General features: G+C 45.3%; 1 protein-coding gene across 3 annotated transcripts in view; it reads right to left on the bottom strand.

Annotated features, from left to right (window-relative positions):
• Nucleotides 1-218: 218 nt before the first annotated feature.
• MARF1 (meiosis regulator and mRNA stability factor 1) overlaps nucleotides 219-27,211 on the bottom strand; it is a 40,911-nt gene continuing 13,918 nt past the window's right edge. For 2 of the 3 annotated variants that reach the window (XM_060120259.1, XM_060120261.1), the window contains exons 11-27: nucleotides 25,737-25,929; nucleotides 24,852-25,030; nucleotides 23,299-23,379; nucleotides 20,470-20,706; nucleotides 20,225-20,344; nucleotides 19,341-19,519; nucleotides 17,826-18,046; nucleotides 16,919-17,061; nucleotides 16,218-16,351; nucleotides 14,890-15,092; nucleotides 13,987-14,214; nucleotides 10,108-10,338; nucleotides 7,570-7,782; nucleotides 6,303-6,363; nucleotides 6,094-6,219; nucleotides 4,533-4,703; nucleotides 219-2,818 (exon numbers count right to left, since the gene is read on the bottom strand). In XM_060120259.1, coding sequence (XP_059976242.1) covers nucleotides 2,574-2,818; nucleotides 4,533-4,703; nucleotides 6,094-6,219; nucleotides 6,303-6,363; nucleotides 7,570-7,782; nucleotides 10,108-10,338; nucleotides 13,987-14,214; nucleotides 14,890-15,092; nucleotides 16,218-16,351; nucleotides 16,919-17,061; nucleotides 17,826-18,046; nucleotides 19,341-19,519; nucleotides 20,225-20,344; nucleotides 20,470-20,706; nucleotides 23,299-23,379; nucleotides 24,852-25,030; nucleotides 25,737-25,929 — 2,965 coding nt within the window. In that variant the 3' untranslated portion in view covers nucleotides 219-2,573. The remainder of the gene's footprint in view (nucleotides 2,819-4,532; nucleotides 4,704-6,093; nucleotides 6,220-6,302; nucleotides 6,364-7,569; nucleotides 7,783-10,107; nucleotides 10,339-13,986; nucleotides 14,215-14,889; nucleotides 15,093-16,217; nucleotides 16,352-16,918; nucleotides 17,062-17,825; nucleotides 18,047-19,340; nucleotides 19,520-20,224; nucleotides 20,345-20,469; nucleotides 20,707-23,298; nucleotides 23,380-24,851; nucleotides 25,031-25,736; nucleotides 25,930-27,211) is intronic. The other variant, XM_060120260.1, reaches the window with a different exon arrangement.

Here is a 27,211-nt window from a genome sequence, read left to right as displayed (position 1 = left end):
GGAGCGAGGCTGGAAACCCTGGAGGGTCCTGACCATGAAGGGCCAATAGTCCAGTCACCTGCCAGGGCCACAGGCCAAATTTAAAGAGGCTCTAAGACGACAGACCAGTTTGTTTTCCATCTCAGAGATTCTCAGAAGGGATGAGAAGCTGACAGAACTGGACTGGTATACAATCCCCCCACCTCAAACAAACAAAACACTCACTTGGAAAACTCAAATTTGATGCTTGCTTTTAAAGTTTATTGACAACTGTTTGGTCCCAACACACAAAACAGCACTTGAACCACAGAAAAAGTGTTCAAACAAAGTAGACAGTTAAGAAAAACATCTCTTCCCCCAAGCTCAATCCAAAACAAACAGTGCAAGATGGGAAAGGGGGTTTTGGTGATAACTTTTGTCTTTTTTTAAACAGATAAATCTAATCTGGTACATCTTTCCACCCAGAAATAAAGAATTTCATTGTCTTAATTCTCATACATCATTTTGTCATATCATTCAATTAAACCTCTAGATAAAAAAAATAGATAGCAATTGGACTGGCCATTGTGGAGTACATTACGAACACAACGAGTTTCGCTGTATTCTCACATCTTCAAACAGCGATTGTTGGAATCACACACGCGTCCCGGGCTGACAGGTGACTCCAGTGAACGATTCAACCACACCCACACCACAGCACACAACTCCAGTCTCTTCTTTGTCTGTTGCCCAAAGAAGCTGCTCTTTGAGGCTGTTCCTAGTGACTTGTAATGGTGCCTCTTACATCTTTAAAGTCCACATTCTTTACCTTCGAGCAAAACTAAAGTCCACGTGTGCAAACTCAGCCTTATGAAATCTCAGAATAAGGCCACTGATGTTCTCAACACCAACTTTGTCACACTGTTTAAAAGCTTCTTAAAAAAAAGTGCACCTTTGCATTTTACTTCCTGTCACACTGTGTCAGTAGAGGAAATGCCTTTGGGAGGACTCAAGAGTGCCATGATGCCTAGAAGGCTTTCCCAGGGCCGTTCCATCTTGGTTGGGGCCATGTGCTGAGAACTGGGAATCGCTGGCTTCATTTAAAAGATTTGGGGAACAAAAAATCTTACTTGTAAAAATCTCTCAATAGCCCTTATTTTGTGGCATTTTATCAAAATGCTGGCTATGAAGTCAGAGCCCATTTTCTGGCTTTCTAGAAGTTACAAAATATAATCATTTCCCCAAAAGAAACCATCTAACTAGTGGAAGACCTTATGCCTACAGGTTTTTTCTGCTCTATGAACGAATCCGCCTTATTGCCCAACAAATACAACCCATTGTAAATGTCAGGCTTCTCCAGGAGGCGTAAGAGGCTGCCCGTCACCGGATGCCTCAGCCACCTCAAGGCGAAGGTCATTCCACAGGGCAGTACTCCCTCAAAAGCTGGCTTTTCCCAAATGCCAACATTAGACACCACAAAAAAACCCAATCATGCTTCCAACAGCGAGAAGTAACACAGTAAAAGCAGACACTATTAAAAGACACTGAGTTAACAGATACAAACGCACAAATACTCATACACAAAGCTTCCCAGCTACCAAAACCAGCTTTAAAATTATGAATACAAGGTTAAGTTGATCAACCTTGGCCTTCCTATGTATAGATAGAATTTCTGTCTCTTCCTAGTGGAAAGAGCATTGATACCGTTCCTATTAAAGCACCTCCCTCAGCTCTGATTTGTAATTTATGCATTTGATGCATATTTTAGAAAATCAGACTCTCTTCCCAACATTGCCTCTCGACACACAATAATGTGTGTTGGAATTCAAATGCTGACTTTAAATTCATGACACCAAGACCATCTCCTTTTCCTTAACCTAATCCATATCAAACTGGAACTTAACATAAAAGGGAAGCTTAAAACATCCTCGACTTCCTAGAAAGCTCCTAAATGGAACCCCAAAGTGGAAACATTTTAAAAAATCTGTGATGAAGCCACATTTGTCCACTACAGACATAGTTAAATAAAAAACAAGGCACGCTTACAAGTCACATGGAAGCCAGGAGCCTTCACATCCAACCAGAAAATACATTCTTCCTGCCTCGCCCACCATTCTCCTTCAGTGTTGTGATTGCACAGGATCACAGAACAGGCTTTGCTTCAAAGACACCTCATGCATTTGATTAATACTGTCTGAAAACATCAGTAAGCAAAGGCTTAGAGACTATATTATGCTACATGTAAGATTTTACCACTGACATGGCTTGATGGAAGTAAAACCACTTCCTTCTTGCTGAGTTCTCACTGCTGTCTTCTTACAGAATACCATTACGCTTCATAGTAACTAACAAAAATTTGTTAAAATATATTAAGGATTCTTTAACGAATGACAGAATTTTTTTTTTCCAAATAAGTGGGGGAAAAAATGAAAGAAAAACTTCAGCTCAAAGCTGTGTCAGTGTAAGAGAAACAAAACATTATGGAATATGTCTAAAGATGAAGTAACTGGTTTCTAGGGGGTCTTCATTAAAACAGAAAAGGTTTTTTTGAACCCACTTTTGTGTGCAGAATCAGACAGTGCTTTCCCATCCTAATTCTATGTTCAAAACGAGACTCAAAGCTTGGTTACAGGTGCAAAGGAAAAGTTGGCTGCCAATTTTACTCTATTTTTGGGTTGCTTTTTGGCTGGGCTTTCCACAGGGTCCTTGCTGAGCAGCGACTCTGGGGTTTCCGTGGAAAGGCAGGGAGGCACTGGGACAGCTGCTGAGATGCCAGATGAGCTGGAATCAGAGGGCAGGTTTTCGTTCTTTATTGGTATTGGAACTTCCATTTTCTCTTCTTGGTTTAAAACCATAATTTCTGTAAATACAGGAAAGCAAATACATTCAGTTCTAGGACCTGCAAAAAGTGTTTGTTTTCAGTTTTCCTCATTTCTCAAAAAAATAATCCCCAAATGTCACACCTATGCCATAATTTACTTATTAGCTCTGTGGCCAATATTATGTGTCACATAAGTCAAACATTTATAAACTTCATCTCAGGTCTCCCTTGAATTACAAAACTTCAGAGACCTTCGTTTTTGGCTACAAATCAATGCGCAGTGGTTTAAAAACATTTTTTTCCACTTTCTCTGCCCATTCATTCTCTCTGTCAGGTAGTTAAGGACCCATAAGCCACATGTGACCTAAAGACTTTCAGACCAGGAGGGGCCTTGGTACCAGGGGGCCCTGGCCTATGCCACTGACAGAGGACCGTGCTCTACGTGCACCCAAGGTGGGGCTGGGGGCTGGGGAGGGGGGAGCAGGGCAAGCAGAGATAAGGGGAGAACTGCACAGAGTCAGAAGTACCCTCAAAAATCCAGGAAGTGAAGCAGCCACTTTTCCCAGAGCGCACACAGGCTGGTCTTTCTCTGGCTGAGCCACAAGTAACTAGCCTGCTGTAGGTACAGAGCCACACTGCTTGGAAGTGATGTGTCCTTATACCTTGGACTGCCACTGCGTGTGCAAGGGGCTCCCGCACCAAAGGCACATAGAGGCTGAGGTGACAGCGGGGAGGCAGAACCTCAGCTCAGCTCTCAGGCTGACTCTCGCTGGGGAGAATAACGGACGGAACAGCCAGCACCGCTCAGGTTATTTCTCTCGCCGGCACACAGGGATGGTTGAACTCAGTACACTAAACACACCAAGGCTACACCCACGGAAGAGCTAACGTCAATTTCCCACCAAGTCTATGCTTCTAGGGGAACCACCCCCGCCGTCGCCACAGCCCAGGTCCAACTCCGCAGCCAGGTAGGTATACATCTCACTGACTATCTTCCAGATAAACAGCCTCAGCTCTTTCACTGGGTGACGGTGCCAAAGGTGCCAAAGGCTGCTAAGAAGACGGAGGCCTGTGGTCAGCAGGGTCATCTCCTGGATGGCAGTGTCAGCAGAGCGGGGAAGGACCATCCCAACAGAGGAGACGACAAGGGAAGGACCTCGACAGAGCAGGTGGGCCGGCCTCTCAGGAGGCCAGGGACACGACAGAAAGACAAGAGGCCTGGGGCTCCAATCCTGGCCCTGCCCCTTCCTAGGCGAGCAGCCTGGGGCCCGTGCCATCTCTAGCTGTGGCACGAGCTGGGGCCCGAGACACAGGTGCCCTCCCTCCCCTATTCACAGTCCCACGGAGCCCCAGTACCCTCTGGAGTCGTTCAACTCTGGGCCAGACCGGCGGTGACGTGTATGTCTGGTGACGGGCAGGGGCTGCCGCTGGAGCTGCTGCACTTCCCAAAGGTGGGGAGCACAGCCCAGAAAGCCCCTGCACGCTCCCCCGTGGGGTCCCCACCCCCAGCGCAGCTGCAGCGCCCCTCAAGACCACCATCGTTCCCGTGCTTGCTGCTCCCTCAGCCACCTCGGGCTGTGAGCAGGAACCCTGATAGGAAAAGGGGGTCCTGAATAATCCTCACAGGTATATTTGTGCCTGAAAAAGTAGAGTCTCTCCCCACTCCCATCAAACAGTGAACATCTTGGCATTAAGAGTTTACTGTTTAATTAAAGCCACAGAGAAAACCCCACAGTGACACAGGGCCTCCTACCAGAAGGCTCCTGAGGGCGTTCCTCAAACTGAATGAGGTCAGCAGACTGGAGGATGACGGGATCCGGTCTCAGCTGAGGGGACGGCAGGCACGATGGGACAGGCGCGCACAAGAGGTCCACAGGGGAGTCGCTGGTCAGGCGGAGGAGCTCCTGCTCCACCGGACAGGGCCCTGGGGGAGAAGGCAGCGGGGCTCCGCTCAGGACTGCACGGCACGGCCTGTGCCTGAGGCCTGCCTTCTCCTTAAGGTCAGGAAGTACTCAAGAACTCAACGTTTTTAAAAAAGCCATTCACAGAAAGGTCTGGGTCACTCTCGGTAAGTGAGATGCCACAGACAGGATCTCCCGATTTTGTGTTCTTAGGAACACAAAGGGGGCAATTTAAAAACACTGAGAAATTAAAAAACCCATAGAAAGTAGTTAAGTGAGCAAAAGCTCCGAATTAGAAGACTTGGGTCCCAGTTCTGTCACTTCCTCGCTGAGTGCTCTTGGGTAAGCTACTTAACCTCCCGGAATTTCAGTTCTTCATCTGTAGGATGGAGGTACCTACCACTGAAGGCTGTGCTGACAGCTTGAGAGGATGAGCTACATTCAGGTGCTTTTGTAAAAATGTAAAATGCTACATAGCTGATTATCCTATAAACACAGAGCACAGTAGCACTTGTAACTATTTAACAACTTGCAGACTCCTATGAAGATAAAATTCTCATATGTAGCAATGGACTCAAAATTCAAGCGAGTTGATTTCTACCTAGTACACAGAAGATGCCACATAAAATCGGCATGACTCGATGTTGTTCTGAGTAACACTAATGCATTACTATCAAGTCTTTCCCAGGGATGTCCTGTGACAAAGACTCTCCCTAACCCAACTTTAGTCAGGAGTCAGGCTCCTCCAAGCCCTCTTCTCCACCAGACCTTGACCTTGGTCTTCTGTGTCTCGTGTCCTTGCCATGTCCAGTCTTGACAAGAATCTTGAGAAGTCAGTTTAGCAAAAATCCCCCAGCCTTTTGGTACCTGATCAAGTTCCTCATCCCACCCCACCCCCAACCTTTGATGTCTGAGTCCTTGGCCTGCCTTTAACAAGAATCCTCTTAGGTCAGCAGGAATCCCCCTACCTTGATGTCTCCTCTTGGTAGTTTCCCAGCCACCAACCCCCTTGCTCTGCACCTTGACTATAAGCCCCCACTTGTCCTTGTCGCATTCAGAGCTAAGCTCCATCTCTCTCTCCAAGGGCAGCAGAGTTGACTCCATTGCAGTCATCTTGAAGTATTCTAATAAGTGTCAGAATCTTTTTCCTTTAACATCTGAATTACGCTGGCTTATTGTCATTATGGGGGCCGCCGACATCCTTCAAGAGCCTTAACTGGTCAACCATCAAATGCAGGCCAGTTTTTTCTCTGTTCTTAACCAAACACCAGACTCCTTTGGAAAATGCATGACTACTTACCTTTAACGAATGAAAATGACCCAGCGTCGTCCTTCCCCCTCAAACCACCCCAGCTCCACCCCAAGCCATTTCCTGAAAATTTCACCAGCTTTGCTTTGTTTTTCCTCTCTTACCGTCACCACCTGCTCCGAGTTTGAGTTCCAAGGCTGTGCGAGATTCGGGCACCTCCAGGATGCGCTCGGTAGCTGAGGGCCGGGTTTCATGACTGGCAGAGGGGAGACCAAGTGAACTCACACGACCTGGAAGACAAAGAGCACCCATCAAAGGGGGATCAGGGCGAGAACTGGGGCTTCTGAAGGGGGAGGGGATGGGGCTTACTTACTTTTCATGTCATTTTTTAACACTACAATTCTCTTATGACCATGTCCTTTTATCCAGACCACCTGCACACAAGACATACTACTGGTTAAGCAGTGGAAAAGGAGGGGAAATAAGCCCTAAAATTCAGGAAGAGTGTGACCTACTGTGTTTGGTAACATACTTAAACATACTAGGACTTAAAGACCAAATTAACGCCAAGAAAAAATCTTCTACACTTTGCTTTAAAGCAACGGAGGCTGGCAGAAACATGCCGCTTATAAAAAGCTGTAGTCTTAGAAGTTGTGAGACTCAGCTTAAAAATTACTCTTTATGGCTCTTTAAAAACATCACCTCCTAAACACCAGAGCTGGTATATAAATGAAGCTAGTTCTCATGTGGGAGCTCTTACCATTTTTTCCAGGTACTAAATGCACCTTAAAAGAATTAACGGCTCTCCCACACTCCTCAAGCTAAGCTCATTATCCCGACCATAAAACAAAGGCCCGGACCTAGTAACGCTGCCCCCACCTCCGCCAAGACGGAGGCGGCAGTGGCCCTTGGCTCCCAGAGCCCCCCACGTGCATCTGTCACCAAGTCCCCCATCTCGGCTCCCAAGCTGTCCTACCCTCGTGTCCCTTCCTTCTTCCTTCACTCAGGCTCAAGCCCAGCATAGTGCTCGCTCACCTGGGCCTCCGCAGTGGCAGTGCCAGCCTCCTCCTCTCCTCCTGGTTCTCTCAACTCGACCACGGACAGCAGCCCCATGGCGCTTCCTACAGCAACCCCGAGGCTCCTCCCCTCTCTCCACAGAGTCTTGGCCTCCATAACTGAGCTCTTATTTCGCTGAGAGGCTCCAGCTTGGGAGCTCCACACTACTTCTCGCTGCTCTGCATCTGCTCACACCGTCTGCCCTCTCCCCTCTTTGTCACGTGGTTAATGAACTTCTACACATTGTGAGGACTCTGCTCTGGGGTCCCCCGCAGCCGGTCCTCCTGAGTGTGCCCACCGACGGCTGCACTGACCACACCAACTGTCACCTGCTCAGATGTCTTGACTCTCCAGTACCCCGTACCTTTCTGAGGGCAGGATCTGGGACTCACCCACCTCACACCTAGGAATTTAATGAAGGTTTGCAGAATGAAGGAGAAATGCTAAAATCATTCATTTTTCTCCAACGGTATGTATGTTTTGAAAGGATCAGTTCAAAATGCCTGCAGTTTCATTATTCTGTCCGAGAATGAACCTGTGGCTCTCCAGGAGGACACCCTCCAAGACACTGAGAAAACACCCACCTGTGGGATCGCTCCCAAGAGCTCCTCAACACTACTGTAGCCATACGTCTTGGGTTGCAGTGTTTCTCCGACATACTTGGTATAGGCCATGGAAAATTCATGAAGGAAAAGCTGCTGGTAGTGATAAGTATGAAGCAAAGACCGCACGTTCTTGGCAAACAAATACAGACTTGTGAGCTTCACACACTCCTCTGTCTTATCATTAGTAAAAACCTGGTCCAGGAGAAAACAGCAGCATTAGAAACTTCCAGAGTGACTGGTCCTGCATCCTAGAAGTGAGGGTCTCTCTGAGAGTGAAAAGATGCCAAGTCAACTTGAAAGCTTGCAAAAAGCCAGGGAGGAGGAGAGATTGATTCAAGGATCTCCTCCAAGAGAGGGCTACAGCCTTGAGCCAACTCTGGTTCTATTTGTAGGTGTAAGACAGCAGAGGTCTGACGAAATAGTGTGTCAGAAAGGAAGGAAACTGGTAAACTGAAATCTCAAACGAAAGGAGGCAGTGAAGAGAGAGGGCAAAGCCCTAGATGGACAAAGGGGCACCAGACAGTGGGGACCAAAGCCACTGAACCTCATCTCCCCAAGGAACACCGTGGTGCAGGACAACATCATCACTATTCTTAAAACAACAACAACAACAAAAGCAAAAAGGGAAAAAAACCCACAGAAACCTTTTGTCCTCAAGTAAGCAAATCTGTTTACCATAAGCCTTTCAGTCTAACATGCCCTCACTGAGATCTCCTAGAGAAGAGATCTTTCCCAGCCTTAGCTGGCCAGGGAAAGCCTTTTGTCCAGGAACATTCACTAATATTGCCTAGAACTAGTGTTCATATAATATATAATTAAGAGTTTAGAAAATGTTGGATTTGATATTGTGAAAGAAAACCAGAGCTGGATAGTAGTTAAAGTGGAAAAAACGTATTTTCTTCAGGACTATTGCAACAGGGAACACCTAAGGACACCTAAGTATAGGTGTCCTTTTCAGATACAAGGAAAAGTGAGGGTTTATAGCCAAGGCGGGCTGGGGAGAGGGACATCCAGGGTAGGGGGAATTCTTGTTAAACTGACCTAACAGGATTCTTGCAGAAGGTAGGCCAGGGTGATCAGATACCAAGGGTAGGAGATTCTCTCTAAAACTGGGCCATGTGGGCCCATCAAGGATAAGGGCAGGGCCCAAAGACAAAGTATAGTCTAGAAAGTGGCTCAGGGGAGATTGATTGTTTGGCCAAGGACAGAGTTTTAAAATTATTTAATTATTGGTCACGTGGTTGTATGATAACAATGGTATAATCATTGTTTTCTTACATTGCGGGATTTATTTAGTTAATATTCTATTTAGAATCATTTTCTTTTGGGGGACTGGTATTAAAGTTACTTTGGCTTCATAAAAGAAGTGGTGTGCTTCCCATCTTTTTTTTTTTTTCCCAAGTGACCTAGAAGTGGTTTTTAAAAAGTTGGAGTTACTTTTTAGGTGAGTTAAAACCCAGTTCTTAACCCATCTGGTCCTTGTGCCTTTTGTCAGTGGTAAAATTTCAATGATCTTCAGTCTTTTTTGTGTTAATTGGTCTAATTTTTAACTTCTTAAAAATTTGAGTCAATCTGACTTTTTTCCTCAGGATCTTATCTATTTCCTCTAGGTTCTTATATTTGTTGTCCCACAATTGCACAGTATTCTCTTACTATTCTTCTAATCTCGAAGCATCATCCTTTCTTTTTTTAAACTGCACCGTGCGGCTTGTGGGATCCTAGTTCCCCGACCAGGGATCGAACCCGGGCCCCCTGCAGTGGAAGCAGGAGTCCTAACCACTGGACCGCCAGGGAATTCCCAAACTGCAATTCTTTTTTTTTTTTTTTAAGATGTATTTATTTATCTATTTATCTATTTATTTATTTATGGCGGCGGCGTTGGGTCTTCACTGCTGAGCACGGGCTTTTTCTAGTTGCGGCGAGCCAGGGCTACTCTTCGTTGTGGTGCGCAGGCTTCTCACTGTGGTGGCTTCTTTTGTTGCGGAGCATGGGCTCTAGGCGCGTGGGCTTCAGTAGTTGTGGCTCGCAGGCTCTAGGGAACAGGCTTGGTAGTTGTGGCGCATGGGCTTATTTGCTCCGGGGCAAGTGGGATCTTCCCAGACCAGGGATCAAACCCATGTCCCCTGCATTGGCAGGCAGATTCTTAACCACTGCACTACCAGGGAAGTCCCCCGAACTGTGATTCTTGAAAAGCCACCTGGTGACCAGCCAGTCAACCTTCCCTTCTGCCCTGCATCTGACTGACAGGCCACCACACAAGCGACCTCCTTCAGAAAGAGGTAACAGCAGCAGAATCCAGCCTGTTACAGGAAACAGGCACCTCAGCCTAAGAGTCTGGAGGCCAGGGCTTTCATCCTGGCTTGTCATTTGTTTGGGCAGGGTGCCTGCACCTGCCAACGCCTCTGTCTGTTCGTCTATAAAATGACCAATCAGTCTAATCTAGACCATTTGGTGATCTATAAATACCCAATACAAGAGTTTTCATTACGGTGGTTCCAGAACCATTACCATTCATACCTCAACTAAGTAAGGCAGACTCTTCAGAAGTTCGGTCAAAGTCATGAACCCATATTCACAGGGGTTGAGAGGAGTACTGTGGGTGGTTTCATAGTGTCTCTTGAGCTCATCAACAGAAAGATGGGCAGTTCCCTCCCAAGACATCAGCAATACCAGCAGTTGGGCAGTGAGAGCACGCAGAGACTTGCGGTTGATCAGCTGAATCTGTTTGCCAGATTCCATATCAGCAACCTGGAAAGGACAAGAATGCAAACTTTTCAGAACTCAAGAGAGACAGCCTGGGTCACACCTGGTTCATCTAGTTTCACTTTGGCAAACGAGACCAAAAGAGGAAAATCTCTAAGTTTTTCTCTTATTTTTTATTTTTATTTTTTGCTGTATGCGGGCCTCTCACTGCTGTGGCCTCTCCCGTTGCGGAGCACAGGCTCTGGACGCGCAGGCTCAGCGGCCATGGCTCACGGGCCCAGCCGCTCCGCGGCATGTGGGATCTTCCCTGACCGGGGCACAAACCCGTGTCCCCTGCATCGGCAGGTGGACTCTCAACAACTGCGCCACCAGGGAAGCCCCTCTAAGTTTTTCTCTTAAACTGAAGTAAAGTGAGTGGGTTTGCTGTAGCTTCTTTGGGACCCCAGACCAACACTTCAGACCAACTGCAGCAGAAATCATCCTCTCTCTCCCTCCCTGCTGGTCCATAACCAGAAACTTCCATCAACACCACCGCTCCCCCAAGAGAAGGAGATAAGACCGGCCAGCTGACATCCATTGGCCCAAGCTTGTGAGTTAAGGGTTGGTGTTCTCCGGAAGCAGGAGGTGGTTAGATTGCAGGCGACCCTCCAAAGAGCTGCTCTGCAGTCGACTTGCCCGACGTGTGTGTCCCAGGGGCTAGACACGGGACATGACACAAGGCCTTCTCTGTCCAAGGGCAAGCCGCATTCTTATAGCCCATAAGCACTTGAAAAAAAGCTGGTATTTTCGTGTCTGACTATATGTCTACTTCTCGATTTTTCCAGATTCTCAAGGAGATAAAGGGTTTAACTGATTAAGTGCATTGGGAGGGAAACCTTGTGAAAGAGACACAGGTTATCATTTGGGGACCAAACAGCATGTGAAGAAACAAACATTTGGTGGCTGAGACCTGCAGGCCTCGGGCATGGTGCTGGGGGGAGGGGGGCCGCGTCTGTGAAGTGAGCCATCATGGCAGTGAAAACGGGCAGAGCTTCAGTACACACGCTGCTCAGGCCTGGGCAGGCGAACCACTGCTATCACGGCTGTTTTCCCCTTTATCTGATTTCCAGCCAGGATCACGGGTCAAGCTCAGGGGCTTTGGACCCTCAGAGGCAGAGGGTGGGTGGCACTTGAGGAGCCAGACCAGTACCAGTTTGTCTTTGGAGCTGACGCCCACCCAGAGCCAGGGCGGGAGGCTGGTGGGTCAACCCTGACTCCACTCATCGTGGTTATGGATCTGTGAAGATTCAGACTACGGATTTCCTCAGCAGACCTGGGCTTTAATCAATCAACAGATACAAGCCCAGGGGAGTCCGAGTCATCTTCTTAGACGCCCAGACCATTATTAAGAAAAAAAAATTAAAACCTGCTTGATGCTACTTAGATACATCTCTTGATTCTCGACCCAGGCTACACATTAGAATCACCTCGCGAGCTTATCTGTGCTCTGAGGCTAAGAGCACACCTGGCCTCATTCTATAAGAATCACAGAGGCCTCAGTATTTCCCAGAAGCCCCCCGGAGACCGCAATGTGCAACCAGGGTAGCAAGCTGGAGCCGCTCCCATCTTTTCCCGCCTTAATGCTCACACCCGAACGTCCCGGTCATCGGCCCTTATTCATCACAGTCGGCGGTCGTGGCTTAGTCTTCCAATCCACTGAAGCCCTCCAACTGCCATCACCCTGAGCAAATGAACATCCAGGGGGCTTGTCCCACACCAGGGCCTTCAGTTCCTCAAGTTCTCATCTCCAATGACATTCTCTTCTACTGAGTTCCACTCCAGACCCCACCCCAGGCCACACTAGGGACCTTGTCACGGCCCACTTCCAGAATCACTCATTCAAACCTCCCACAGGTCCTGCCTGAAGCAGATGCCAGGGTTGGAGACAAGAAGGCGATCTGAATGCTCAATTCTTATGTTTCTTCAACTTTGCCAGCATGGACTCCTACTTCCTCCCGATTCACAAGCCCTCTCTTTCCTTCACTTTCCTCTTTTATCCATCTTGGCACTGATAGGCCATTAATTCATGAACATTCCTGTCAATAACTCTATCTACACTCCTTTGTCCCTATGTCTTTTCATTGCAAAAACCCATCTGGCAAAATCCCACCTTGCACCCAACGCTCTTGCTTTCCCTGAGTCTGTACCCAAGCAGCCACATCTCCACTGTCTCCACAGGAAACCTACGTGCACCCAGCCCTGGGGAGCTCCACGCTCCCAGCACCGGTACAGCCTCCCTGATCAGGCCCCTCTCCCGCTCACCACTGACAATTCAGACCTTCTCAGCTCTTCAGTGTGGAATCCCGTCTCTCTCCCCCTCTCTCTAAGCAGTTGCTCTCACCTTGTACTTGACAGAGGAACAGCTCTGGGAAGGTAATTCCCTCTTTTCCTGGTGACACACATCAAACTCCCCTACATCCGCCTCCGCCCTACCCGCTTCCCTTTTGTCAAAATACTAACATCAGAGCTGTCCCTCCTTCCACTGAATGCCAATTCCCATGCCTCTGGCTCCCTCAGGACCCTCACCCCACCACCCTTTCTGGCCTTTGTATATCAATCTCTCTCAAGGAGAGCCTTCTCAGCGGCTCTCAAACATGCCCAGTCTCCCCGACTGGAAAGAACAGCCAGCGAGCACTCACTGGCTCAGACCCGCCGTCTCCTGCTCTTCTTGGCAAGCAAACAAACCGAACAGCTGTCTAGTTACCTGCTGCCAATGTCTCGCCCCCGCCGCCTCCTCGTTTCTCAGCCCACTCAGTGAGGCTGTGGTCCCGTATCACTGGCGCCGATCCTGCTCCGGCCGGCAGCACCACGTACCTGCACTCAGCTTGGCCCCGCGGTCCCTGAGTCCTGTCTCACCTGCCCTCTCAGTAGCACCTGGTGCTGCCGGCCGCTCCTCGTCCTTGGCCTTGGACGTTCCCCACTCCTAGTGTTCTTCCTGCTCTCCGGCCTCTGCATCCCTGCCTCCCACGAAGGGTCCTCCTCCTCTAACTGCCCAGCACAGAAACAGACTCCTTCCAGACCTGTGACTGGCGCTGCCACCACTTCGTACATCTTCCTTCCACTTCTTCCTCCTTGTAGTGAGTTTTCTTGGTCCTGTGGTGGACGCAGCCTGCACACTGTTCAGCTGCGCTGCCCAGGACTGCGAGGGTCAGTTCAACACAGGCTGGGGAAGAAGAGGCAGTCACCCTCTCCAGTCCGGCCTCTCCAGCAACCAAGGCAACTCTGAGCCCCAGCCTGCTCCTAAACCTACTCCATAAGTGAGTCAGAATCCGGAAAGGAGAGCTGTGATTTCAGTCTCCCCAAAACTTCAGAGACAAAGATCTGTGTACAAGGATCCAACTTCAGGTCAGCAGGACTGAGATTGAGACACCCAAGAATAAACACCCTGGGATAAACTGGCAACTTCGGTTCACAAAGACATTATTTTGGCGAGGCCACTAAAAGACACACAAAAGCAAGACCAAAAATCTAAACTGCCAAACCCAAGTCACCTCCTATTACCCAAAAACGTATTAACAACACAAAACAAGTTGTGAAACAACAGTAAGCAGTGCAAGGTGTAAATACAGAAATACTAAATCACACGCAAACATCCCAATGAGGATTATGCCACCGCAAGTCTTACTCCGTGAAAAAAAAAAAAAAAAAAGTTACCTTTACAACATGGCAGAGTTTCTGTGTTAGAGCCGAAACTGAACTGACGTCGTAGTCTTGGAGACGAAATGTGTAACCAAAAGTCTTAGCATATTCTGTAAGCAGATCTGTCATCATAAGGCAGTTATCTTTTTGGGACCGAAGGAGTTTAACAAACTGGGCAGCTAGAGCTTTGAACCGTTCGACCTCTGTCAAAGTGAGGATTTTTTCTTCTCCACATTCCAATACCTTGGAAAACACACAGGAGGAAAGGGAGAGCCAGTTATGACTGTTCACGGGATTAAATGGCATGAAAATGTATACAATTAGGAACTAAGAAGCACTTCAGTGTTCTTTAATGGATGTCAAGTTTCAGTTTTGCAAGATTAGGAAGTTCTGGAAATTAGCTGACCAACAATATGGACATATTTAACACTGCTGAACTATACACTTAAAAATGGGCAGGTAGGTATTTTACCACACACAAAAAAAATTTTTAAGCACTGCAGGGGTCAAAGATGGCAATAGTAATAAAAATCAACAATAGAAATCTGGTTTAACTTAGCGATGACTTAACAGCCAAGCATTTGCATCACCTCGTGCCCTCATCCCCACCTCCAACAGAAGAGACCTGAAAAATATGGGGCTCATAGGAGAAGATTCAGTTTATGAAACAAGCTATGTAATCCTTTTCTCAACAGATAACCTAAAACTAACCTGAAGAATGATTTCTTTATTGAAGGAAAAACCACATTTACCTAAAAATACTAAGAAGCCAACAACGCAGCTTCTCTGACTGAAGTATTTCAAAATTTCATCCTATTTCATAACTCCCTACTTCCCAGGCAAACAGGTCTGAAAGAAAATTTTTTTAATTCCCCCTTATATTGTTCTGAAAGATATAATTAGAATTTCTTCACTTACTTGTAAAATATCAGGTATGGCTTCAAAAAGTTCGAGTAGTTTGGTAAACCCATAGTATGCGAGTTTGCACTGCCGGCCAAAGTGGTGATGGTAAGAGGGGATAAATTTATTAAAGGGCATCCGGAAATGGGGTTGGTGTCGCAGCAAATCCACAACATCCTTGGAGAACTGTTTTGTCCTTTCTATTTCATCCTGGGTACGTTCTTTAAAAAAAACAAAACAAAACAAAACAAAAAAAACCCATAAGCTACAATCTTCTTCTATCCATTTGTGCTTAACATTATTAGTGTAGTTAGTCCTATGCACTGGTTACAAGAGATACCATCTCTGCCTTCCAAACACACACAAACTAAAACAAACACACTCTTCTCTTTCCAGATGGTTTTCAAATTCAATCAAGGGCAGAGCACCAGGAAGTCATGACACACACACGCACACATACACACCTATGTAATTTCAGCTTACAAACTAGAAATCATTTCTCTAGCCCCTCCACCTCCCCACACCCACTCTACATATATGAACATGACACACATACATGTCTCTGTACTTGAAAAAGTAATCTAGAAATTATATTACTAAACCACACTTCGGAATATTAACATGCTTTGTTTATTCATCTGATCTTCAGTTAAAATTGCTAGCAGCAAAGAGTATCAGGCGCCAAAAGTTTAACAAAAACACAGGAGAGAAAAGTTTGAACTTAGATTTCTGTTTCTATTATATTTTAAATTAGAATTACGAAAAGACTGGCATTAGTCATTTTAGCTTTGGAATACTATGACTTCATGGACATCAGTGTCCTGCAAGAGCACAGTTTAAGACCCACTGACCGATAAGAGCGGGAGAACACGACTGTGTGTAGATTTAATTTTTCTATCCTAGTTCCCACCCCAGACCTCAACTGGAACTACTAAAACGTGGAAGATGAAACATCCATTTGAGTCTTCTTTCCTTCTCAAGTGTGTTATCTCAGAGTTAAAAAGGAGAGACAAGCAACAGTCACGGTAACTGACTCAAGTGGATAATTACAGCATAAACAGCCAGAGACAGGCTGAAGGAGGCAATTTCAGAAAGTGCTGGTTGTACCCTTTTTTCCCCTTAGAGTGAATTTTGAAAACATAGCCTGGTTTTCTTCTTGACAAGTGGCTGCCCCACTCTGAGGACGCTAGGATCCACTGCCTGGCAGAGCAGTTTTCACACAGCACTTTCCATGGAATCTTCAGGAATCACAGAGAAGGAGGGGGAAAGTGCATCCCTTGTATGATTCCATGTTAAAATGACCACTGAGACAGACAACTTTCTTCCAGCAAATTTAAGTCACATACCTCTTTTGGGGATACAAATCACCATTTCGTTATCTTGTTGCGACAAGCAGATGGTTGTGTCTGGAATCTCTGATACGATATCAATCAACTCACAAACACCATATTCAGTGACATCCCAGTCCTTTGAGAAACACCTAGGTTTTAACCATGGAAATGGATGAAGAATGAGAAGTAGCATTTGCCAAAATAATTTATAAGTTTTCCAAAAGAATGCTAAATGGAGAAGTTAGATGATTATTTTAAATTTGGGAGAACAAGTGTTTTAAAATATTTGCTTTCATTTTTAAAACAAATACCATACGCTAACACATATATATGGAATCTAAAAAAAAAAATGGTTCTGAAGAACCTAGGGCAGGACAGGAATAAAGACGCAGCTGTAGAGAATGGACTTGAGGACACGGGGAGGGGGAAGGGTAAGCTGGGACAAAGTGAGAGAGTGGCATGGACATATATACACTACCAAATGTAAAAGAGATAGCTAGTGGGAAGCAGCCACATAGCACAGGGAGATCAACTCAGTGCTTTGTGACCAACGAGAGGGGTGGGATAGGGAGGGTGGGAGGGAGACAAAAGAGGGAGGAGATATGGGGATATATGTTTATGTATAGCTGATTCACTTTGTTATAAAGCAGAAACTAAAAAATAAAATAAAATAAAATAAAATTTGCTTTCATTTTTTTCCCTTCTCATCAACTCACCAATGATAAGCCTGCGTGAATTCTCTCACAATAACTTGTTTGCTGGCTTGGGATTTGAGAAGTTTTAGTAAATCCTGAGTAAAGCGCTTCACCTGGGCCCTGTGGGTAAGGGTCAGCAAGCGTTTGGAGCCCATTCCAAGAATCTGCAAACCAAACACTTTGGTTATTTATACTCATGAGACCCTGGCAGATTCTGACTTTCTTTTTGATGGCTCTCTCTCTGGCTCTCTCTCTCTCTCTCGTTACCACTCTCAGAGAACAAGTCCTTTTATGTGTGATATCTGCATTTTGAAACACACAGACCAACAAAATGTAGGTGTCAGAATGAACAACTGCTCACGTGCCTGGGACCCTTTTTTCCTTGCACACTCTTTCCTAAATAGTCATGAATATAGAAATAAAAAGCATGTTATCAGCCTGGGCAACTAATTTTGTCTTTAAAGGACAGCTCAAGTTTTGCAGGCCATTTTTACAAGTGGGAAGCTATTATAACACCTTAAGTTAATAGGCAAAGACTCCTTAGGAAGCACTGTCAGGCTCCAGCCCAGTAACTGGTCTTGAACTCCTTTGTAAGAAAGGTAAGCCCGCGTTACAGCAGCTCCTGGGTAACAGGGAACAATTCTGGAGAGGACTCTGCTAGGAGGAAGGAGGGCAGTCTATAGAGATGAGAAGGAAGTACTCCTCGGTGCACTTAGGAGTTCCTTTGGAAACTCACAGCTCTCTGAAAAACTGAGAGGCCACATCGTGTATAAAACATGTGTATAAAGGAAGTTTTTACAGGATGTTTGCTCTGAGCTGACTTCTTAGGGATTAAGTTACCAGCTACCCTGTTTCTTTGGTGGAGATAGCCAAAGCCACGGAGGAACATTTCCACTGTTAAAACAAATAAACTCTTAGCACTCCTTACCTGCAACACATGAGGCACTGCTTCTAACAATTCGATCAGCTTGGAATATCCATAGTCTGATACCCGGCATTGCTTTGCAAAATGATGGTGGTAAGATGGGATGAAGTTACTAATCGGTATGACACAGGATGGCTGGCTCTTCAGTAAATCGATCACTTCCCTACTGAACTGGATCAGCTGGGGGTTACCCACAGGACTTTTAGAACGCAGAAGCCAAGGATCTAAATATGCGGGGAGAAAAAAGGAACAGGCACAAGAGATAAAGCATGACTGCAGCCGATGAAAGAAAAGTAACTAACCTTGCATTCCCTTGCTGGAACTCAATAATGACCAAGCACACAAGACCAAACAGCTGCTTTACTTCTCAGCTGCTAAACCCAGGTCCTCTATAACCAAGAGGCTAGCCCAACTTCTTTACAGGCTGGCAAATGCTTCCCCACTACTTCTCTAAGTCAAGTTGCCAAAGCGAAGCATGGTTCACCATAGTGTGAACTTAAAAGGGAAGTGCAGATACACAGGTAGTTTCCAGCTTATAAACTGGTTGTATGTCAAAGATCCATTTGTAACTTGGTCACTAACATACTTTCCCACAGAAACAAAGTTATAAATGGTCATGAAGCAGGTAGCCCAGAAGGGCCTAATTAACCCAGAGAGGGGCTGCACATGTTGTCTAGGAAACTATGGAAAGCAGTGATGTAAAACTAGCATGAGATAAAACTAAGAAACAGGTTTTTGCAATTATCTTGAATGTTCACCTAATTAAGAAGTTTTAATTATTTTATTTATACAAGTGTAAATAATCAGATGGAAAGCTTTATAAGGGGATAGTGGGCTAATGACACAGGAGAAAGGAGGGAGCAGCATAACAACACAGGATGGGGAGGGTGTAGGCCTCAGGGGAAAGGTAGGAAGAAGCTTCGGTACAAACAGAGCTCCCTTGTTATCCTTACCTTTCTTCCTACAGGGCAGGGGGAAGTGGGAGGAGAAGAGGATGAGGAGAAAAGGAGGAAGTGTTGGGGGCCAAAGAGAAGGGAGAGTCGATATGAAGGCAACAATTCACAGTGCTGTGCACAGGTAGCAGGATTAGACACCTGAAACTCAGGGGGTGCCAGAGCTCAGAAACTCATCCAAATCTCGGTTCAAATATCCCAGTCCCTTACATTTAGAGTTAAATCTATTTTCACATTGATCAAAGTCATAAATGTTGATCAAAATAAATATCCAAAGTAAATACTCAGAGATATTTCCTTCAAATAGCTGAAACTAGTTTTAAAGGGCAAGCCAAAAAAGCTTTACAAAATTAGATAACCAGAGAGACTTGTAACTGTGGAATTTGGATATTAAATTTTTAAATAATTTATGCTGGTACTTTCCAAAAGTCTAGCTTTGCCAAACCTTTAGCACTCTGGAGTTTTCAAAAGATCAAAGGAGACACCCACGGTGCTTTATGACGGGCAAAGAGTGCTGCTATTTAAGAGAAAAGCCAACAGCCTGGACCAAATACCTGAAACCTACCTGTGTTTGGAGGCGGGGGCTTGTTGTGAATCCACTTAACTACTTTGATGCCATTCTGTGCAGTGGCGATGTTCACACCTGGCACGCAGGTGATGAGGTGTTCCAAGGGAACACCCCCCCCTCGGTTTTCCTGCACTACTTCTAGTTCACCAAACTCTGCGGCATAACAATCTGGAAAACTGAAGTGGGGGGAAAAACAGGTTAATTAAAATAATGGAAAAGCAAAGCACTTGCCAAACAGACGCCTGCCTTTATTTTAACACATCCATTAATAAATAATTTCTGTTAAGATGCCCATGATCTGGGTTTCAAAGTTAAATTAAGGTCCTAGAGAGGCAATCACTGTGGCATTTCTCTCTTTGATGCATTCTGATGGTACCAAAAATTCCTGGGCAATTTTCTATCAGAGGGGGTTAAAAATAAGGCAACAGGGTTGCAAGTTCAATCTCCTCTAACGTATCAGTTCGGTGGCTTTAAGGCAACTTGGTTCTGTGTTGGCCCCTCTATTAAGCCTACCACGTGGCCCATGGGGTGGCTGAAAGGACTTCTGAATACTTTTCTCCTAACAAACGTTGAAATCTACAACTATTTGAGACCGTGCACTCTCTCGTAGTACTTGTGCACAGCACTTCCAATAATCTTTTCTCTGTGGAGAAGAATCTGCCCTATTCATGCTGATGTTTCTAAAATTCAGCACAAACACAATTTCCTGTTGAAATATCGAGTGAATGGATCCCATTTCAGATACACTTCGACTACAAGTGGTAGCTAAAAACGTTAGGCTGAAGCCTGGTACAGTGCATGCTTGGGGAGAGGTGCAGGCAGGTGGCGGACTTTCTATAAAGAGGAGGACTAAGGCATCACAGTGGCTTTGACACAGTCACCTTAATAAAGGCACGGTGCCCTCGTGTGTCTGCAGAAGACTATGAACCTGGGGCGCGAACGTCTTCAGCGAGAGAATCACAAAAGGAATCTTGTAAGAGTCTGGATCAAATTCATGTTCACTGCCGAAAAGAGAACAAAACAGATGACATTTCTCAGTGGTCTAAGACGTTCCCAAGGTAATTCTAACAGATGCTCCACGACCTTTTACAAAAGGATTACTTCTCAAGGGAAATGGGCAATCTACCTGAAATCCTTATTGGGACAGTGCTGCCTGCAGACAGGCTCGTGATATTCTAACTCTTCAAATATAATTGGGCTGCAGTTTGTTGAGGAGCCGTCATGTGACTGGGAAGACCCCAAGGGGCTCTGGCGGGCCTGACTGCTGGGTAAGAGACACACCAGTCTGCCATTTCCTTGTTCACGGATTGCGACTGTGTCTGTTAGTTTATACAAATCTGACACATTCAACCTGTGTCCAAACCTAAAAGCAAGGAAAGAGAGAGATGCTGACTTTAAAGAGAACGTTTTTCTTTGTACAGAAATTCCCGACCTGTTTAGATAAAGCTCTATAACCAAGAATGGTTCCCCTGTCTCTTTGAAAAGTAAAACTGGGATAATTCTACTATAAATATATTCACCATCAAACCAGTGATGCTTGGCACTCCCTTCCAGTCATCCCTGGCCCATTGCCCATTACAGTGATTATATATATCATTTGGTACCTAGCCTCTGACCCCACACAGTCTCTGTAAATGCCTCACCTAATTTTCTGAGATGGAAAACTATCTGCCATGACCCATTTCACCTCAGCCTCCCCTTCACTTCCAAATCCCTCTGTATTACTTCTCACCATCTCTGCTTCTCTCCCTCAGAAGAGCTATACCCCTTTTCAGCTAACCCTATGCTTCAGCCCCCTGACCTACACTAGACTGGACCCCCCAGTCACTACCCTGACTTGTGTCTTTCATACTTGGAGCTTAAAGGCACAGGATCTGAAGACAGAGAGATTTGAGTTCAAATCCTGACTCAACCTATGTGACCTCAGTCAAGTTATATAACCAATCTAGGCCTCAGTTTTCCCATCTGTAAAATGGGGTGACAATCCCTACCTCATAGGGTTGACATGAGAATTAAATGTGGCATGTATGGAGACAGCTTAGCACAGAGTAAGTGCTCATTAAATGTTAGCTGCTCCAATGGTCTCTTCCCAGTGCCCTGCCTACACGCTCAGATCTCCCCATGACCAACACCAGTCTCAATCCTGGCCCCCACCCCCTACACTGCCCCAACTCCACCTATGTCCAGTCTTCTCTGTGCTTTCACTCAGTCTGGAGCTCTCGCGTCTTCCCTATAATGGAAACAGCTGGTCTCTCAGGAGTTGCCTCTGCTGTTTCACCATCCAGTCTGCCATCCCCTTCCCTCCAGGATTGTCTCCACAGGACTCTTCAGAGTTGGCTCTCAAGTCACCAGTGGCCGCCTCCTCCTCCTCCTCCACCCCAAACCTCACACCATGTTCTCAGGCCATCCCCACCCTGCTGATAACACTCTGGCCTCTGGGTTCTCACTAGCTTCCTGTCCCTGGTTGCATTCCACCCATTTCTGCCCTTTCTCTAGTTCTCCTCCCTCTCCTTTAAGTTCATCTGCTCCCAGGTCTTTCAAGATCATCTTTAGGCAAATAACTGCCATATCTTCAGAGCTGACTTCTTTCCTGAGGGACTCCAAATGTGCAGAAGACCACCTGAACTCTCTGCCCAGATATTCCAATAGCCCCCTAAAACTCATATGCCCAAAGCCAAGATCAAAAACTCATTGTAACTCCTGGACATCCCTGGTGGCACAGTGGTTAAGAATCCGCCTGCCAATGCAGGGGACACGGGTTCAAGCCCTGGTCCGGAAAGATCCCACATGCCGTGGAGCAACTAAGCCCGTGCGCCACAGCTACTAAGCCTGCGCTCTAGAGCCCACATGCCACAACTACTGAAGCCTGTGCACCTAGAGCCCATGCTCTGCAACCAGGGAAGTCACCTCAATGAGAAGCCTGCGCACTGCAATGAAGAGTAGCCCCCACTCACTGCAACTAGAGAAAGCCCTCGCACAGCAACGAAGACCCAACACAGCCAAAATCAAATAAATGAATTAAAAAAAAACACACACTGTAACTCCTAAACAAGCTTTCTTTATTTCTTCCCTATTTCCAGTTTAACCATACAAACTTCCTCCCAGTCACCTAGGGCAAAAAACTCAGAATCAAACTGACCTCTACTTTTTACTTTGCCCGCTACATAAAACTAGTTACTAAGTCCAATTTCACAGACATTTGAAACTTCTGTGGTGTCTAGTTCCCTCTGTTCCAACAGCGTCTGCTCAGAGCCGGGACTGGTGCACACGCTCCCGTGTCTCCCTCCCTCCCCCATTCACTCCAGCTCAGACACCACCACTGCCTGAAATCTTCCCACCACCACACCTCTCCCCTCCCCTCCTTCCTCCGACACTTCAGTGGCTCCCACTATCCACGGGATAATGGCCAAGCTCCTGGTTCCTTCCACCCTCTGTAATCTCAAGGCCTTTTCTCCTTCCTACTCCTCCTTTGTAATGATAGTTTTCTTTGTTCTATACAATATATGGCGAGTGTCTTTTCCCTTCCAGACATAACAGCCCCAAAGACAAGGGCTGTCTTCCCAGCTCTGCACCCTCCACAGAGCCTTTCGTTCCACTAGTACTTGCTGAGCGTCTACTGAGCACTGGGCATTTAAGACATGGTGCTAGGTCAGACCCAGTGCCTGCTGTCCTGGAGCTTACAGTCTAGAAGGTGCTCGAAAATGTTCACGCAATGAATAACAAAACTCATCAGCCAAGTGGAAAAGATGAAAGTACAGCTTTGGGGACTGAGGTCTAAATTTGCTAAAAATGAAAGACGTTCTTCAAATGTGTGTTAAAACTGGAATTTCAATCTGAACACCACTGTCTTGGTCTTATTTCCTCTGCTAGTTCCTTAAGAGTTGCTACCAGTTTTACGCATGGAAGTCACCCATCAGTACTGACTGGATCAATGAAAAAAATAACCCTCACTTACTTTTTTTCATAGATATCTGTAAATTTAAAAAGAGGCAGACAACAGGCGGGAGCATCCTGAAGAATGGACATTGTTTCTGCACTGCAAGAAAAAAGTTTAGTCCATTAGAGAACAGACGACTTCCTCTCCGTTCCAAGTTGTATTTTAAAAACAGAGTTCATAAAATTGATTAACATAATGTATATGCAAAATAAACATACCCATTTATATCTCAGAGTTGATCTTCCAGAAAAACTTAAAGAACGGACTTCAGGAACAAGGCAATTAAAGAATATTTAGTCACATATACTGGGATTTTTATCAGACTCAAGCATAGGGCTTTGCACACCTGTGTATCAGAAAGACACTGACTACTCACTGAGACACTTTATTAATTCAGAGCAAAGGGCACAAGAGCTTGACTGTCTCCTGCCACAGTGCAGTTCTATCAGACAGATGGGCGAGGAATCCCCATAGTTGAAGATACACAACTGAATACACTGGTTAAGAGTGACTGGCTTTAAGCCATAGGATTATGGATGATTTCTTTGTCTCCTGCTTCTTTTATGTTTCTGAAATTTCTAAATTATCTTTAATGAGTATTATCTTTCTTCTAGGAAATTAAAAAATAACTTAAAATGATGGTGAAGTTTGACTTGCGTATGTTATGAAATGATCATCACAATAAGTGAACATCCATCATCTCATATAGATACAAAATAAAAGAAAAAGAATTATTTTCCTTGTGATGAAAACTCTTAGGATTTACTCTCCTAACAACTTTCATATGTAACACACAGCAGTGTTCATTATATTAATCATGTTGTACATTACTCCCCTAGTGCTTAGTTATCTTGTAACTGAAAGTTTGTACCTCTTGACTGCCTTCATCCAATTCCTCCTTCCCCCATACCCCACCTCTAGTAACCACAAATCTGATCTCTTTTTCTATGAGTTTGTTTGCTTGTTTTTTGAAGTATAATTGACCTATAAACAGTATGTTAGTTCCTGGTGCACAAATCATTATGCTGTCTGTACACCTTAAACTTACAGGGTGCTGTGTGTCAAAGGCCTATTATGAATAAAACCATCACTAGATTCCCAAGATTAGTCTCGTCGTAATGCAGACTTATGGGGCTGGGTGTCTATGTGACATATCTGCAAGTTGAGAGCTTAGAGCTTTGTAGATCTACCTGTTATAGACAAATCCACCTTCTACTAAGATTGGAAGGTAATATTTCAGACTTTCTAGGCTTATAAACTTTTATTGTAGAGGCCTACTATTTTTAGAACCTGTTCTGGATAGGTGGCATATTATTTTACTCCTAAGTGCCTGCCAAGTTTAAGCTGTACTTCATCTTTGATTAATGACTTGAACAAGGGTAAACTATTCTAGCTAGCTTATTTCTAACTTCTACCTTATTTCTAACTCTATCAAGAGAGAAAAAGCATTATTGCATATGTGATCATCACAAGAGGGTTGGGAATGGGATAATATCTATTTTTATTATTTCTGAAATTGTTTCTGGGCCAAAATGTTATTTCCTGAAATAAACGGCTTGTTTGTTCTTTACCTCAGTAAAGAGAGTGATTTATTAGCAGCTCCCGTGGCAAGTGAGACCAGGATCTTCTTGCTGCCAATCTTGTATCTGTGGAGGCTATTCACCGCACTGATTGCTTCTTGTAAGTTTTCCATCTGAACAACAGCTTTGAGCTGATAATCTGTGTGGGGGCTGAGCTCAACACTCTTTACCTGCAGCAGTAAAAAGGAAAACAGAATGCTGACCTACCCAGTCCTCTTAAAACTGAAGGTGAATCACTAGGCAACTGGTTTGTGGACTTCAGTGCTGCCGTGAGGGAACCTGTCTAACTGTGCACTTCCGCTGACCAGAACCTAAGTGAGCTAGGATGGGTGACCTTCAGGGATGTGACACCAGCCTAGCCTGCCTTGTGCTCTGGCACAAAATGCTCTCCAAGGCAGGCTTAGGGGCCAACACATGCAAGGAGTCTTTTGTGTCTTCTCCAGACCCTGCCAAAACCTGGGGCATAGCCATCTTAAGTTTCAGTAAAAAGTGCATTTTTAGCAAATTGCACCTAAAAACTGAATCAGATACCGTAAGACATTAACAAAAACAGCCAATATCATTTTAGAACCCTATTTCCATATTTTAGCAGCCAGAGCTAACTAAAACCCATCAATGTTTTATTTCCCAAACAGCCACTTAAATCCCTGCCCATGACCACAAGTGCTTCTCTGCCAGGCTTCTTGCTCTCTTGGGCTGTATCCTAAAAACAATACACAGCACCACCACAAGCAGGCCAGAGGAAAAACGAACGTGTTCAAACTCGTTGAGTGACACTTACACCCTGCCTGTAGTTATGTGTGCTGAGTTAAATGCACTCAACTTGAATGCCAGCAAGGGGTAAAACAAAGGCAAGAACAAGAGTGAAAAGGTTACCTTGCCGTGTCTAGAAAACGCTTCCTGCATCAGCTGCTGCAGCTCCTTCCGGGACAATCTGTAGTCTAGGTTGCTGATCTGGATGTCAGCACCATTTGCAAATGGGTCTGGGCAGTCGGCACCAAGGCTCGAATTTGCAGCGTTGAAAGCGAGCGGGGATGCTCTGTTTAAGAGGTTTGGAGACATACTCCTGCTTAAAACATACATAGGCTATTTTTAAAAACTGTTATTGTATTTATTCAGTTTATGCCATTCAGATTTTGTTTGAAGCTATATAAAAACAGCTTCCCGCAATACAATTTGATTTTCAATTTTTTTTTTTTAATCTTAAACACACACTGATTTAGACTTATTGTCAAAAATATGACCTGTAGGGCTTCCCTGGTGGCGCAGTGGTTGAGAGTCCGCCTGCCGATGCAGGGAACACGGGTGCGTGCCCCGGTCTGGGAAGATCCCACATGCAGCAGAGCGGCTGGGCCCGTGAGCCATGGCCGCTGAGCCTGCGCGTCTGGAGCCTGTGCTCCGCGATGCGAGAGGCCACAACAGTGAGAGGCCTGCATACGGCCAAAAAAAAAAAAAAAAAAAAATTACTCAATATCAAATATTCTTTTATTGGATTATTTAAAGCTAATGGCAGAAATTACAGGCAGGCCTAATGAATTAATTTTCCACTTTGTGCATTTATTCTTAGGACACTGAGCATTTATTCTTAGGAAATTAGCTTGCGATATCAATGTAAATCATTTACCTCCCCCTGGCTGTGAAAAAGCCAGATATTCTTTATGTGCATATATATATATATATATATATATTTTTTTTTTTTTTTGGCTGTGCCATGTGGCTTGTGAGATGTTAGTTCCCTGACCAGGAATCAAACCCGAGTCCTCAGCAATGAAAGCATGGAGTCCTAAGCACTGGACCGCCAGGGAATTCCCAATATATTTTTTAAATATAAAGACATTTTATTTATTTTTTGGCCGTGCCACACAGCATGTGGGATCTTAGTTCCCTGACCAGGGATTGAACCCACGCCCCCTGCAGTGGAAGCATGAATTTTAACCACCAGACCACCAGGGAAATCCCAAGCCAGATATTCTTGCTCATATATTGCGGCCCTTCTCCACATAAGGAAATCTTTTACATGAGTTTGTACATGTCATTTGACAGGTCCAAAGTCATGTTCTATAGTGAGTCTTCACCAACTCAGCAGAACAAATACAATGCTAGAAGGAGCGCATGGGATGCATGAGCTCCTTCTGTTTTCCAAGCTTCCAGAATTACTTGGAGTGAGTTTAGAAAGCTTAAATAAGGTCGGTGTTAAGATGGTTTACAGAGACCCTCGTTCCTCAAACAGCTTCCTATAATTACCCCACAAATAAGAATAACCAATGCGTGTCAGTTTGGGCCTCTTCCTCAGCACGATGAAGCTGTGAGGACATGGTAAGAACATAACGTGCCTCCCATCATTGCCCAAG

The sequence above is a fragment of the Mesoplodon densirostris genome, chromosome 16, assembly GCF_025265405.1.
Source record: "Mesoplodon densirostris isolate mMesDen1 chromosome 16, mMesDen1 primary haplotype, whole genome shotgun sequence".
In the NCBI taxonomy this organism is placed as follows: domain Eukaryota; kingdom Metazoa; phylum Chordata; class Mammalia; order Artiodactyla; family Ziphiidae; genus Mesoplodon; species Mesoplodon densirostris.
This window is presented reverse-complemented; position numbering and strand designations above follow the sequence as displayed.